This window comes from Hydra vulgaris, chromosome 05 (assembly GCF_038396675.1).
Source record: "Hydra vulgaris chromosome 05, alternate assembly HydraT2T_AEP".
Classification (NCBI taxonomy): domain Eukaryota; kingdom Metazoa; phylum Cnidaria; class Hydrozoa; order Anthoathecata; family Hydridae; genus Hydra; species Hydra vulgaris.
The window spans coordinates 33,847,311-33,862,956 of record NC_088924.1 but is presented as its reverse complement, the minus strand read 5'-3'; the positions used below and the strand labels follow the sequence as shown (position 1 = coordinate 33,862,956).

General features: G+C 26.9%; 1 protein-coding gene across 3 annotated transcripts in view; it reads right to left on the bottom strand.

Annotated features, from left to right (window-relative positions):
• Positions 1 to 15,646, bottom strand: part of LOC100210662 (bone morphogenetic protein 1) — a 78,859-nt gene that overhangs the window by 11,974 nt on the left and 51,239 nt on the right. The window contains exons 8-11 of one of the 3 annotated variants that reach the window (XM_065797976.1): positions 15,379 to 15,526; positions 14,924 to 15,213; positions 5,831 to 5,986; positions 563 to 766 (exon numbers count right to left, since the gene is read on the bottom strand). In XM_065797976.1, the coding sequence (XP_065654048.1) occupies positions 563 to 766; positions 5,831 to 5,986; positions 14,924 to 15,213; positions 15,379 to 15,526 (798 nt within the window). The remainder of the gene's footprint in view (positions 1 to 562; positions 767 to 5,830; positions 5,987 to 14,923; positions 15,214 to 15,378; positions 15,527 to 15,646) is intronic. The other 2 variants (XM_065797977.1, XM_065797978.1) reach the window with 2 other exon arrangements.

Here is a 15,646-nt window from a genome sequence, read left to right as displayed (position 1 = left end):
AGTACCCATTTTTTTATATTTTCTAATGATATTTCCTACACTATTAGGCTTAACATGGACTATTTTAGAACTAGTTTTATATCCTTTTCCACTTTTATAGTGTCCCAGGATCAGTTTTTTTACTGAATCATGAATTTCATATCTTTTCGCCATAATTTTCTTATTAAGAACCTAAAAAGAAAACAAACTTTGGTAAAAAATTAGTTAGAAAAACTTCTATCAATCAAATTTGATTGTTTTTGGCTTATTTTCTGCAATTTTACTAATTTAAACAACAGAAAAGTTAAAAAATGATTAGGGGGTGATACACTTTTTTGACTTAAACTTTTTCTAATTTAGTAGATAATTTTTGTTTTAAGTATAAGAATATTAATTTCTTGTTATAAAAATGTTTTTTGATATAAACTCAATATAAAAAAAAAAATTGAGGTAAAAAATCTAAATTTAGGTATATAAAATTTTGTTTTTATTGAAAAATCAACAGGGGGTGATAGACTTTTTTGACATACTGTATATGTTACAAGTATGACAACATTTAAAAAAGGGTTGTAAACAGGCATACCTATTCTATCTATTAGCTCCCAAGTTGCATTGAAGCCATGTCTATTTTCCTGGTAATCTGTAATCATATTAAGCCATAATGATGATGCATGAGATATTATAGTTATTGATGTATTTTTGCCGCAAAACCTGCCAAGTTCCTTACCAAACTTACCACTGTCTCGCACAACTAAATAATCAAAGATACAATCCTCCATAAGAAATCCTGAAAAAAAAACTTAATTAATTATGACAACCTGTTGCTGATAAACTATTTAGCATTATGTTTGATTTCTTTAAATTTGCAAAATAAAACAAAGGGGATAAATGACAATAATGATACTAAGACCAAATAATTGTTCAAGGTAAAGACATAAATTAGAAACCCATCAAGTATGATAGATTCAACTAAAGCAAAAAAAAAATCATTCTTTTTTATTCAACTTCTTTTCTAATTTCTCTTCACAAAATTATGCCAGATTTCATGTTATTTTAAACTTTATTTTATCTTTGAATACATACTATATTTAGATTTGTGGTATAATCTTCCAGCAATTTATCAAATACTTTCAACTAATTTTGAATAGCATTTAACATTTTCCATCACATTTTATTTTTTTATTGTTAATTCAAGTTGTAGCTAGTTATGTATAAAATGAACTAGATTATTTTTTACTATCTTATGATCTACCGTATCTCTCCTATTTCAAATATTCACTTCTACCAGGGCCCTGGTCCAAACATAATAACTTTTTTTATTGTTTAGAACAGATAGTAAGATATATAGTTATATGATTGTGTAGTATCTTCAGCACCTTAGAGATATATAGTTATATCATTGTGTAGTATCTTCAGCACCTTAAAGATATATAATTATATCGATGTGTAGTATCTTCAACACCTTAAAAATCATTTCATAAACAAGAAAAGGATCAAAAATGTAATCTTGTGGTATCTCAGAGGTTACTTTGTATTTACCATAAATGGTATTTTCTATTAAGGACGACTCTAATACTGCAATTAAAAAGACTCAAATTTTTCATATGTATCATATGAAAAGTAATTATTAAAAAGATCAGCATGCCATACATTGTTGAAAGCATTCAATATGTCTAGAGCATTTCAAAAATCTAGGAAAGCAGTTAATACTAATGCAAAACCATTTTTATGATGAACATTAAATTATGACAACATTATTGAGATTATTGAGTAAAAAGAAAGGGTTTAGTTAATTTGATGAGAAATAACATGAGTGCAGTCAAAAAGAGTAGGGTAAACAAAAGCACATAAATAATAGTCAGAGGATAGTAAGATTTCATCACAAAAAGGTAAATTAATACACAAGTATATGCACAGACAGATTAGATGGTGGCGATGAATTAATACACAAGTATATGTACAGACAGATTTGATGGTGAAATTTTTAACCCTGTTAGCAAATTCAAAGCTGTAACAAAAGACTTTTTAGGTAGCCTTGAAAATGCACATCAAAAGCACACCTCCACACTAACAGAAACACTACTCATTCACAACATGGTTAATATTTCTGTATATTTCTATAAGCACAAACTGTTAATATTCTGACATTTTAATGCTGTTGATGGAATCAGCCAAGATTCAGGATGATGATACCGATTTAATTTCAATGATATTTTCAAACCGTCAATGCATGCATTTAATTCAGCAATATTAAAATATGGAAAAATTTTGTACACATTACACATTAAAAAATTATACAAAAATACAAAATTTTAGAAAAATCAAAATTTTATTATGCCAACAAATGCATCTATCTTAAAACTATTAAATTTTGCAGTTTCCTATTTTAAAACATAAACTATAATATAAAAGATCAGTTAAATAACACAGCCATGATTAACAATGCCTCGATGTACCAGCCATGATTAATGATACCATGTATCTGTATTTTAATATAACTGCATATCAGATTTATTATCACGAAACAGAAAGATCATCAGTAAGCAAAAAGATCATCAGGAAACAGAAAGATCATCAGGAAACAGAAAGATCATCAGGAAACAAAAAGATCATCAGGAAACAGAAAGATCATCAGGAAACAAAAAGATCACCAGGAAATAGAAAGATCAGAAACCTTTATTGTAAAAACACTAAACAATTTCTAGTTTTTTTAGAAATTTATTAAAAGTACTAAAACTGCTAAATGTTCATTAAATTTGTGAAAACTATATACACATAATAATGTAAAAGCTGCAGCAAATACTTTTTGATCTAATTGGTTATTCCATGCCTATATTAAACTATAACTTGTTTTATTATTAATTATAGAGAATTTGTGTAACATTTATAGACAGTCAATATGGAATTAATTGCCATTATTTTTAAAAATTAATCTTACTAGTTTTAGAGCAACTATTAAATATTTAAAAAACTATTTTTTAATAACACATTTTTGTCACAGTTGATATTTGAAAATTACCAAAAGCTCTTTAATTTTCAATTGGACTTTCAGGTTTTTAATGAAACAAAAAAATTAATCAAAAAAAAATGTAGCTGTGATAAAAAAGGATAAAATTGTAATTGTAAAGCTAAATTTTGTTTTTAGTTTTTAAAAAAATTGTCGTATTTACTTACATTTAATTGTTGTATGTTATTAGATATTTTATTTTTTATGTTTAGAGATTATTGGTATATTTGTGATCACTACTATTGCTGTGCTACTGTATATTACTGCCGTTTTCACTGATCACTGATGTATGTTACTGCTGTTTTCACTAATCACTTGTGCTACTGTATATTACTACTGTTTTCACAGATCACCTGTGCTGTATATTACTAATTTTTTCACTGATCACTGATGTATGTTACTGCTGTTTTCACTGATCACTTGTGCTACTGTTATTGCTGCTACTATATTGTGCTACTATATTGCTGCTGTTTCTTATTTATAAAACTTTGCTCCATTAACATATACATTTGAAATGGTTTTAACATTTTTAGTTTCATTAACAAATAAGTATATATATTAAAATATGAGTTGTACAGAAAAAGGGTTTACAAAAAAAAGACCAGGGGAAAATAAAAAGTAGACCGTTCAAAGTAATAAAAGAATCTTTGTATTTGCTGAAATATCCCATAAATGAGTTTCCAGCTAATCAGCTGCCCAGTGTCAGAAATAACTTGCAATATTTTCACTTTTTAAAATTTTTAAAGCTAGGATAGAGCTTATTTAGCATTTAGTCAGAGATTAGTCAATAGGTAACTTCAGTTATCACTGACATCTGAATAAGAGCTAAGTTCAAGTGAAACATTGTCAGTAAAAAGCCTGTTAGGTAAACTTTACAAAAACATTTTTATGATATGCTTTTCATATAAACTTTACAAAAATAAATTTTAACATATGCTTTTCAGATTTGCTTTTTAAGTAACTTCAGATAAAAATTTTTATTAACTTAACATACTTTCCTTGGTTCTTCAAAAGCTGTCCGAAAAAAAAAAATGAAAATGAAATTTTTAAATGAAAAATATCCTGGACTTGCTTAATCACTATAATAAGTACCTTGTGACTCCAACCTCGTGGCAGCCATGTATATAAATACATACATACATACATACATACATACATACATACATACATACATACATACATACATACATACATACATACATACAAACATGCATGCATACATACATATACACATAAGTACATACATACATACACACATACATAGATGCATAGCATTTACATAATAGGGGGCTAAGAACTACGATGGGATCTTAAACGAGTATAAGAGGTTGATGTAAAACTTGGAAATTATGAAAATATTTATTTTTTATCATATTTTTAAGTTTTTATTAGTATAAATGTACTTGTGATAAATTTCCAAATTTGATAGTGTTAATGACTCAGATTTGGTAATCAGAGTTAGATCTTATTTCACATAGCTCAAGTTACCCATGTTACCATGGTTACTCATGTCCATTTTGAGTTAGTTGCAAAAGTGGTTTTTCTCTTTTGGACAAATTTAAATTGTTTTCAAAAAATATGGAAGTGATCAACAATTGTGCAGTAATGAATATAGTTGATCCAAGACTTTATTACGTTATACAGAAATGAAGACATGAAGCATCATGAAGTAGAGATGTCTATTCGTTAAAAGATAAAAAAAAAATATTTCTTATATTGAATTCAGGGGGGTTTTTGCTGGTTATTTTAGTGATTGAGAAGATCCTTATTTTGTTATTCTAATCTATAACCATTTTTTGCACAGTATATTTTGACTATAGGTAAACTTTTCAATTCTGTAGCTATAGAAGGTAGAAAGTAATTAGTTAATTTTTATTTTTTTATCTGTTAATGTTAGCTGGCATGGGTTTAACTTTATGGACAGAAAGAAAATGCATTTGAAAACCTTTTGTTGAGCGATTTCTTATTAAAATTTTATTGCTGTCAGTATACTTACAAATCACAGGTATCTTTTTCTTCTCATAAAAAATATTTTTAAACAGCAGAATTTTTTTTTTAATTTCAACGCAACTTCAAGACAATTTAATTTTAAAAAACTTACTATTTAAATAACCATTTATTTTCCTATTGAGAAAAATGAAAATTGAAATTGAAAAAAACTATTGAGGAAAAAAATTTAATTTAATTAAAACTATAAAACAGTACAGTACAAACATGTCTAATAATTAATTCAAGAAAGTGTAAAAAAATTAAAAAAATCATCCTGACCTTACACTAAATTAAAAACAATCAATATAATTTAACTAAAAGTTTCCATTCATTAGAATATTAAACATGGAACATTTAAAATGTTTTTTTTTAGTTTTTCACATTTTACTTAAAATGTGAATAACTAAACTACAATAGTTTGAACTAAAATTTTGTTCAAAATCAAACATGAAAAAAGTTGCAGAAATAAAATTTATGGTTTCAGCCAAAAATTTTCAAAAAAAATGAAAACTCTGCTGCACCTCATAAACATGTCTTAAATTATGCACATTTGTTTGGGCACATTACCATCAACATCAGGCACATTTGCTTGAATACTAAATAAATTAGAGTCCCGAATGTAATATGATTTTTCGTCAGAAAACTATTCACTACATCTCTAGCTTTTAGAAATAAAAAATTGCACTAATATAATTATAAACCTGGCTTAACAACATACTAATGAACAACATACTTTAATGAATACATGACATGTATTTATTAGGAAGTATTACATTAGCAAAAAGTTAATATTATCTGAAACAAAATGTTTACCTATTTATTTTTTAATATTTAACATAAAAAAAGTGAACGTACTTTCAAAATCAAGATTTTCTATGGTAAGTTTAACTTGCTGGTTTTTTCCACCTCTAAGTAACCAACTACAGTTAAGGTTACTTGGATACATATTTGGATAGTTGATTGAATGAAATTGACCTTTATTAGCTGTAAATTCTTTGAAACACAAATCAGCTGAAAGTTAAACATATATATATATATATATAGGAAGAGAACTCTTCCTGATGATCCAGCAATGGTGAAACTTAAAGTTGAAGAAAAAAGTTAGATAAGTGTTTTTTACTAATTTATTATTGCTCTGTTCTTTAAGAACATTGAGCACTCTATTTGTAAAATACACTAACATAATTTACATATATATATATATATATATATATATATATATATATATATATATATATATATATATAAATATATATATATATATATATATATAAATTATTCAAATATCCATGCCAACAAGGATTTTTTTGTAAATTACATAAACAATTGTTTTTCAATATTTTGCATCCAATAAACTCAAGATCAAAATTGAGCTGATAAACAAATAGCAAAATTTATCTTTCTATATAATAAGTACAAGTACATAAGTATGATATTATTTTATCTAGTCGTTAACCATATATACATATATATATATATACATATATATATATATACATATATATATATATATATATATATATAAATATATAATTATATATATATATATATATATATATATATATATATATATATATATATATATATATATATATATATATATATATATATATATATATATATATTTAGAATCACCTTAATATATATTAGGGTAATTCTAAAATTAACTGTTTTTGAAAGTCTGCTGACACCCCCTCAAAATGTGTTCTATATAGTTAATACTGGGTATTTACTATATAAAACACATTACTGTGTATAGGTTTAAAAAATTTTTAAACCTATACTGGGTTTAAAAATTTTTTGAATAAAAATATTTTTAGAAGTTGCTACCAACCCTCAAACATATATATATACATATATATATGTATATATATATATATATATATATATATATATATATATATATATATATATATATATATATATATATATATATATATATATGTATATATATATAATTTTTTATTCTTTTAAATAATATATGTTTGATTGAATATTAATCACATTAAAAGAGCATGTTGAAAAAATTAAGATACGCCTCTAAGTTATAAAATATGCCACCGAGTTATAAAATAGGTTTTTGTAATTAAAAAAAATTTTTTTTTAACCAATTCCAGAAGATTCTGTAGAGTAATTTCTTAATTTTTTCAACATGCTTCTTCTGTGTAATTAATATTCAAGATGTCATATATTATTTAAAAGAATAAAACTTTTTATAGGATAAATTTTAAGGTCCCTGCCAGGCATTTAAAACACCCAACATTTTTGCCCAAAAACCGAACTGGCGGGGACCCTAAAAATTATACATATATATATTTCTGTTCAGACTTATTTTCAAATAAAGGCCTAATTTATAGATCAATTCGCGAGTTTGATTTCAAAAATTGATAAAATATGAAACACCCTAATTTTATTTTATACACACATATATATATATATATATATATATATATATATATATATATATATATATATATATATATATATATATATATATATATATATATATTAGGGTTATGACTTTTTTTCAATCCCATGCTCCTGTACTGTCATTTGATGAACTTTTACCTAAAAAGCACAAAATGAACTATTATTTGCATATCTTATGAAAAAATTTCACTCCGCCATTGAAAAATCAATTTTGACATAAGTGCTACTATGCATTCGAATGTATTTAGAATGTCATAGTCATGTAATACAATAAATTTTCAATCCAACAATGATTCAGACCGCCGATCTTGCTCTTGCTTATTGCATAGGAGGAATAGAAAGTGCAATTTGTCTTTAATTTTGCATGACAAATATATTTCCTTCATTACTTAGATTGCGCACTCTGCGCATTGCTTACTTCTAGCGATCTGTAGTATGGATGGTTCTCCCTTCCAGTGATTTTTCAAAGAGCTTAAAGCCTTTTTGCATTAAAGTCTTTTTCGCTGTACAGCTGGTCTGTAAACTAATGGTCTGCCTAGCCATACGATATAAATCGACTCTCTGCAGAACTGTCCTTGTTGAAGAAATTAAAATGAAGGCCAGGATCATTAGTATAGCTCTGGAATTCCAGCTCGCATTGCTGATGTTGGGTAATTTCTGAAACCTGATCAATGGAAAATGTCCCCTTTTCATCAAAAAATTGGAACATTCGAGTGAGATCATCTCTCCAGCTTAATGTTTCAAGAATTACTTCTGTTCCATTAACAAACTGTGGTTTCAGTTGTTCGTACTCCTTCAACAGTTGAGATACAAATGGATATTGGATGTTCGGTGATTGTGTTCTACTTCCAAGTTTTTAATCCATTACCAACCGAAGGATTCTATCTAATACATGGTGTTGAAAACTGATAAACAGAGGTTTGTTGATGCATTTCTCTGTGAACATTTGTTGCAATATTACAACAACACCATTCTTTTTTCCAGTATTAACGCTGGTGGTATCTGCAACAATCATCTGTATTGAATTCCATAGGTAAAATTCATCAAGGACTTTAGAAATTCTTTGAGCATTAGTTTTTCTCCTGCCATCTACCAAGCCCAGGAAATCCAATTTGATTTCTCTTCTTTCATTTTTAAGGACAACCACTTGATAATTGATTCCGTTGATGTACTTGCCATCAAAGTGTAAAGACCAACTTTCCATATGCAACTTTTCAATAATTTCTTTTTTCAGCTTGTCTCTGATTGTTGACTTGTAAATAGCTGATTGATATGGAGTTGGGATGTCAATGCCTTCACAAGCCAATTGCTTGCATATGTTAGCAGCTTTGATTGTTGATACTCTTGCGTAGGTCACCAAGTTGACTGCAATTTTGCTTTTATGATGTTTTCTTTTTGGCGTAGTAGTAGGCTCATCTTCTCCTTCTTCATTGTTTTCACATTCACTGTCATCAGCCTCCGTCAGAATCACTAAAACCAGGATAGTAAGATAATGAGTTAGATGACCTATTAGAAAGTTTTTGTCTTTTAGAGGGACGGATTGTTTCTTTACTGGCCGCTTGGCCTGTAGAGTATCCCACTGTTCCTTTGATTTCCACTTGGAGATGGTACAATCGCTTGTCCTGGGAAGATAACCATGTTCCATCCACTTTAGTAATTTTAAAAATTTCATCAAGGGGTTCTTAGCTTCTCTGCTTGACACACTCATTATAACATTTCAGTATTTTATCAAGCTTTGCTCATATAACTTGATCAGATACATGAGGAAAATTCAGTTTATTTTTCCACAATTTGGTGACTTTTTTGGAAATTTCCAATATTCGCCCCTTTCTTCCTTTGATTTTTGGTCCAAGGATACGGTAGCATTTGATAATTTGCTTTTGGAGAGGCACTCTGTACTTTTCTTCCAGTGAATATTCTTCCTAAGGGGCCATTCTTCTTCTCTAATGAGAGTCTTTAAAGTTTACCAGATTATTGGTCCAGACATTCTTGTTCTTCTGAATGCTACTATGACTAGGCTTGTACGTCACCATGTGCTGCTCCTGTAACAATTATAAAATTAGATAAGCAGCTACAGTATAAATACACAGTCTAAATTGTTCTAGAATATTCTAAATTGTTCTGGAATATTCTAAATTGTTCTAGAATATTTTAAATTGTTCCAGAATATTCTTAATTGTTCCAGAATGTTCTAAACTGTTCCAGAATGTTCTAAATTGTTCTAGAATATTCTAAATTGTTCTAGAACATTCTTAATTGTTGCAGAATGTTCTAAAGTCGTCTAAAATATTCTGGGATTTTCCAAAATGTTCTAAAGTTCTAAACACTTCTGATCTAAACAAGTTTAAAATGATTTTCAGCAAAGCCACATGTATTAATAGTAGCAGTAACAAGATTAAATAAAATTAAATAAATGAAGATTCGTAATTTTAATTGACCTTTTTTTACAACCTAGAGGAATTGAACATGTTTTCAATGTTTTCTAACAAAAGTTCATCGATTTATGACAGGAAATGTTTTTTTTTTTAAAAAGTCAAAAAGTCACAACCCTTGTATATATATATATATATATATATATATATATATATATATATATATATATATATATATATATATATATATATATATATATATATATATAATATATATATATACATGTATATATATATATATATGTATATATATATATATATATATATATATTTATATATATATATATATATATATATTTATATATATATATTTATATATATATATTTATATATATATATATATATATATATATATATATATATATATATATAAATATATATATATATATATATATATATATATATATATATATATATATATATATATATATATATATATATATATATATATACCATAATGATCAAAAATTTAGACTCAGAATAAAACTTATACATTTCTTTTTGTTTATATTCTTTTTGATTTGATTTAAATCTGGGGATATAGTTGGCCACTGGAGTACATTGATTTTATTTTCTTTAAACTAAGTTGTTACTGTTTTTGCTTTGTGACAAGGAACATTATCTTGTTGAAGCATCCATTCAGGTTCAACTCCAAAAAATATGTCTCTTCTTGGAATCAAATGATTTTCAAGCATCTCAATGTATCTGTATGATTGTATTGGTCCATTCTACCAGTGTACAAATACCATAGTCCTGGTCCATCACATGTGATACAAACCCAATTGAACATTCTCCACCGTGTAACCAAGGTACAATTCTATACATCACTAAATACAATTTTTTTAATCTCATTATCAATTATCTTACGAATTTTCTTACAAATTTGAGTTGAGTTGCCGTTTGAGCTGATCTGATCACTTAAGCATTTTTTTTCTAGCAACAGTATACAAGCATATTTTATGACTAATTAATTTTCTAATTTTTGCCTGTCTTGAGATGTCATTTTAAAGAGCTAGATTTATCTCTTTGTTTGGCACTATATTTAAAAATTTTTCTGGCAATTCTGTATATACTATTATCATTAGTGATTGTTTTTCTGGGTCTTCCAGATCTGATTTTATCTAATGTGCTACATGTTTTTAGTGACACACGACTGCAATACATTCTTGAGAATCAATTGAGTGTTTTTTTGTAGAATTGCCAGCTTGGGGCAAAATATTAATTCTTTCTTTAATTTCTTTTGTAACTGATGCTTTATAACCATATTCTAGATATTAACAATGCAAAAAATGTAAATTTTATTTTAAAATGGTATATTTTGGGTGACAATGAAATATTTTAGGTAAAAATGTTATATTTTGGCTAAAAATGGTAATTTTGGCTAAAAGTGGTATATTTTGATGAGTGTGCATTAACAGTAAGTAATTTAATTTTTAAATAGATTTAAACATAGTATTTTACAGAATATAGTTATTTAACATTAAAACTACAACCTTGAAAAGCAATAGGTTGGATACTTTAATAAAAACGAAGGTAGGAAAAAGTGAGTCTAAATTTATGAGACACATTTTAATGTGTTTTAAAATGTCATTATTCTTAAAAAATAAAAAAAAGGACCAGATTAGATAATAGTGGTGTGTCTTTTTGTATTATTTGGGAACAAACTAATTAACTTTAATTTTTAAAAATCTTGAAACATATCTTTTGATTTTGTTTTTAAGAACTACGCTAGCAAAACTAAGCTAGTGAAAATAATCTAGCTAAAAAATTTTTTTGATTCTAAATTACTGATCACTATTGTATATACAAACATCTTCTTGTACTCCTACGAAATTCCATTTATATTATACTGACATCTGTGGGTCTTCAATACATACATTAATACATAAACTGAGGTTCAAGCAGGTACTATCTAGATGTATATATATATATATATATATATACATATATATATATATATATATATATATATATATATATATATATATATATATATATATATATATATATATATATACATATATATATATACATATATATATATATGTATATATATATATATATATATATATATATGTGTATATATATACATATATATATATATATATATATGTATATATATATATATATATATATATATATATATATATATATATGTATATACAGTGGCGGCACAAAAAAAGGACAAATACAGCAGAAATTAAACCACTGCAACTTTTGTCCAAATAATTACCAGATGAAAGCGTCATAGCTACATTTATTGATCTCTGTTGTGTTGACACGTCAATATCTTTGCACTTCCTGTTTACCTGAGCAACAAGCACATGTTTTTTTAGATAAATTAATATAACACATTGGAAAGTTGTTTATCATATTTTAAGCATAGGAAACAAGACAGTAGAGGTAAGTGATGTGCCTTCATTGTGATATTAATGTCATCATTATTAATTGATAAAAATATGTGTTCATTGTATTACCAATCACATATTGAATCAGTATATACCATTTAGGGTCATCTAAAGCCCGATATGGTTACTGAGAACCAGCAGTCAAGGGTAACTATTGAGTTTTAAGGTATTCTCCACCAAGTTTTTTTACTTTAGCCAATTTTTTTGACAGCTTCACTATCAGTATTAATATTATTTTGTCTGTTTTAGTTTAATTTAATGATCTAATATCAGTATTTTTTGTTGTAGAAAAAATGGTAAAATATCGTCGCTTGTCCCAGGAAAAGTGCCTCCATGCTGTTTTTATGGCAGAAAATGGTGAAAATTATAGTAAAATTGCAACAATTCTTGGTTCTACTGCAAGCGGCAAATTGTAAAGAAATATCAGAATTCAGGTTCTACAGCAGACAAGGGACGTTCCGGAAGGCCAAAGAAGACGACGGCTCATACCGATCGGGTGCTGGTCCGCATGTCACTTCAGGATTGTCGTCTGACTGCACCACAACTAAGGCGGAGACTGTCGGAAGAACATGGAGTTAATTTGGCCTCCAGAACTGTGCGGAAGAGACTACAAAAAGACAGATTAAGAGGGTTTGTGGCAGCAAAGAAACCTTTGCTCTCTCCCACCAATGTCCGGCGACGGTTGGTCTTTGCCAGGGAGCACAAAGACTGGACTGTCGAGGACTGGAAAAACATTATTTTTTCAGATGAAAGTTTATTTCAACTATTCTGTGGGGCAAAGAGACTGATTGTTAGAAGAAGAGTTGGTAAAAAATTTAAAAAAGACTGTATTGCACCAACTGTAAAGCATGGTGGTGATTTGGGGGTGCAATACATTGGAGTGCTTCAGGACTCAATGCTACCATCTGCTGATACTCTGTTTAGACAAGGAAATCGGTTTATCTTCCAGCATGACAATGCGCCATGTCATAAAGCAAAGAAGGTAACCAATTTCCTTCGTCAAAATGGAGTGGACGTGCTCGACTGGCCTGCTCAGAGTCCAGACATGAACCCCATCAAGAATTTATGGAGTGTCATGTCTAAGAGCATTGAGGGAAAGAAACCATCCAATTTGGATGACCTGTGGGTTTTGTTCGGCGCCTGGCGCGTGGAACAATATCCCACAGACAACAATCGATGGTCTTTTTGCCTCAATGCCTAGCCGTATGAGGTGTGTGATTAAAGCTCGTGGATACCATACCAAATATTAATAAAACAATGTTTATTTTACATATGTGTTTACTCTGTATGTAGTGTTCAATAATTTAGATAAGAAAACATACATCTCTTAAAATCTCTTTCGTTAGAACCTCTTAATTGTAAATTTCGTTAGAACCTCTTAAATGTAAAAAATGCTAGATTCTGTCGGATTTGTCCTTACTTTGTGCCGCCACTGTATATATATATATATATATATATATATATATATATATATATATATATATATATATATATATATATATATATATATATATATATATATATATATATATATATATATATATATATATATATATATATATATATATATATATATATATATATATATATATATATATATATATATATATATATATATATATATATATATATATATATGTATGTAGGTATGTATGTATTCTAAATAGAATTTGTAAACGATATTTTACTAATGCTAGATCAGCACTGTTCTAATATATTTTGCACACTTGAAGTTTGAAAATGCTGATTTAAAATCGAACAGTTTTTTAGAAAAAAAAGAAACAAACAAATAATTAAAAATTTTTTTTTTTTTGCCATAATGAAAGTCTAGATAAGTAACTTTTCTCTTAGCTTTAAAATTTAGCCAAAACCAAAGTTTAGACATGCCGAAACCAAAGCCAATTTTCAGTACACCCCTAATAAAAATTACAATTCTTTGTTAATTTGGTAAATAATTGGTAATTAAATATCTCTTTGAAAATTTTGCATATTATTTGCAACTTATATATAAAACAAGCAAATTAAAATGATTAAAATTTTGTAACAAGAAACATTTGAGAAACCAGTCTGAGTTTGTTAATAATTTAGTATTTAATCAATTAAAACATTCTAAAGTTCATAAAAATGTAATATCAAATTACTTAAACAGTAAGCAACAAACAATGTAGAGTGTTATCAAAAACCAATAGATTAAAAAAAAAAGTGCGAAATTTGTGTAAAAACTGTTTTATTTTTAGTAATACAATATTAAAATATATATTAGTAATCTTTTTTTAATTTTAATTTTTTTTTACTTTTTTATTAAAAAAAAAGTCTAAACGATTTAAGCAACAATGCTAAAAAAGATTTACTTGGAAAATTTTTCAAACTTTTTTTTGCACAAATTCATTGTGGGACAAACAAAACAAACTTTAAGATAAGTCAGACGAGTATAAACTTAATTTTTTTACTAATAATCTAATACAATAAAATACTACTAAATAAAAAATTTAGCAATGTTCTCAAAAAATACTCTCTAATTGATGCTTTCCATTACTAACAGACAAAAATCTATTTTTTTACAAAACATTCCTCTTATAACAATTTTTACCTCTTATTAAAACTTATAAAAAATCATTAAAAATATTTAATGACCTCTTTGATAAGTAAAATTAGAGTAGACACTAGAAAATGCTTACGGCATTTATGTACATTGCATTCTGTTTCTTCAAAACGTTTTCCATGACACCGCTGTTTTGAATAACACAAACGGAGCCTGCTTTGTTTTCCAGTACCACACTCTTTTGTGCATTTTGACCACTCACTCCAACTTTCATATTGGTTGTAATTAGGAGATTGTGAATAGTTGATAGAATAATTTCTAACAGACTCTTTTGCGCAAAGAAAGTTGTTATCCCAGCCATCTTTACCATTTTTGGCGTACCACATTATGCAAGATAAATTTTCAATTGGACCTTCATATGACCAACTAAAACAACAAAAATTAACATTTCCCATTGTTTATACATTAGGTAAAGGTATTAATAATTATTTAAATAAATAATATACAATATTCATAAAAAAGTATACAGATTGATAAAAAAACAAGAACTCTTCTGCACAAAAAAAAAAGAAAGAAAAGAAGAACTCTTACGTAAAGTTAAAAGGAGATGAAATTGGCAAACACAAATAATTATCAAACCAACTTTTTTTGCGTTCCTCCAATGGTTCAGTTATTAAAGTACATTTCATTTTGTTAATGGGACCTTTATCTGACCACTTCATTCCAATTTTTCGCTTACCTGTGCAACAAAAATAAATTTTAATAAACTTTTCAAAAAATCAATAAAAATATTTTTACATAAACTTTAGAAAAAAAAACTTACTTTTTAAAATATTTTTACATAAACTATGAAAAAAAC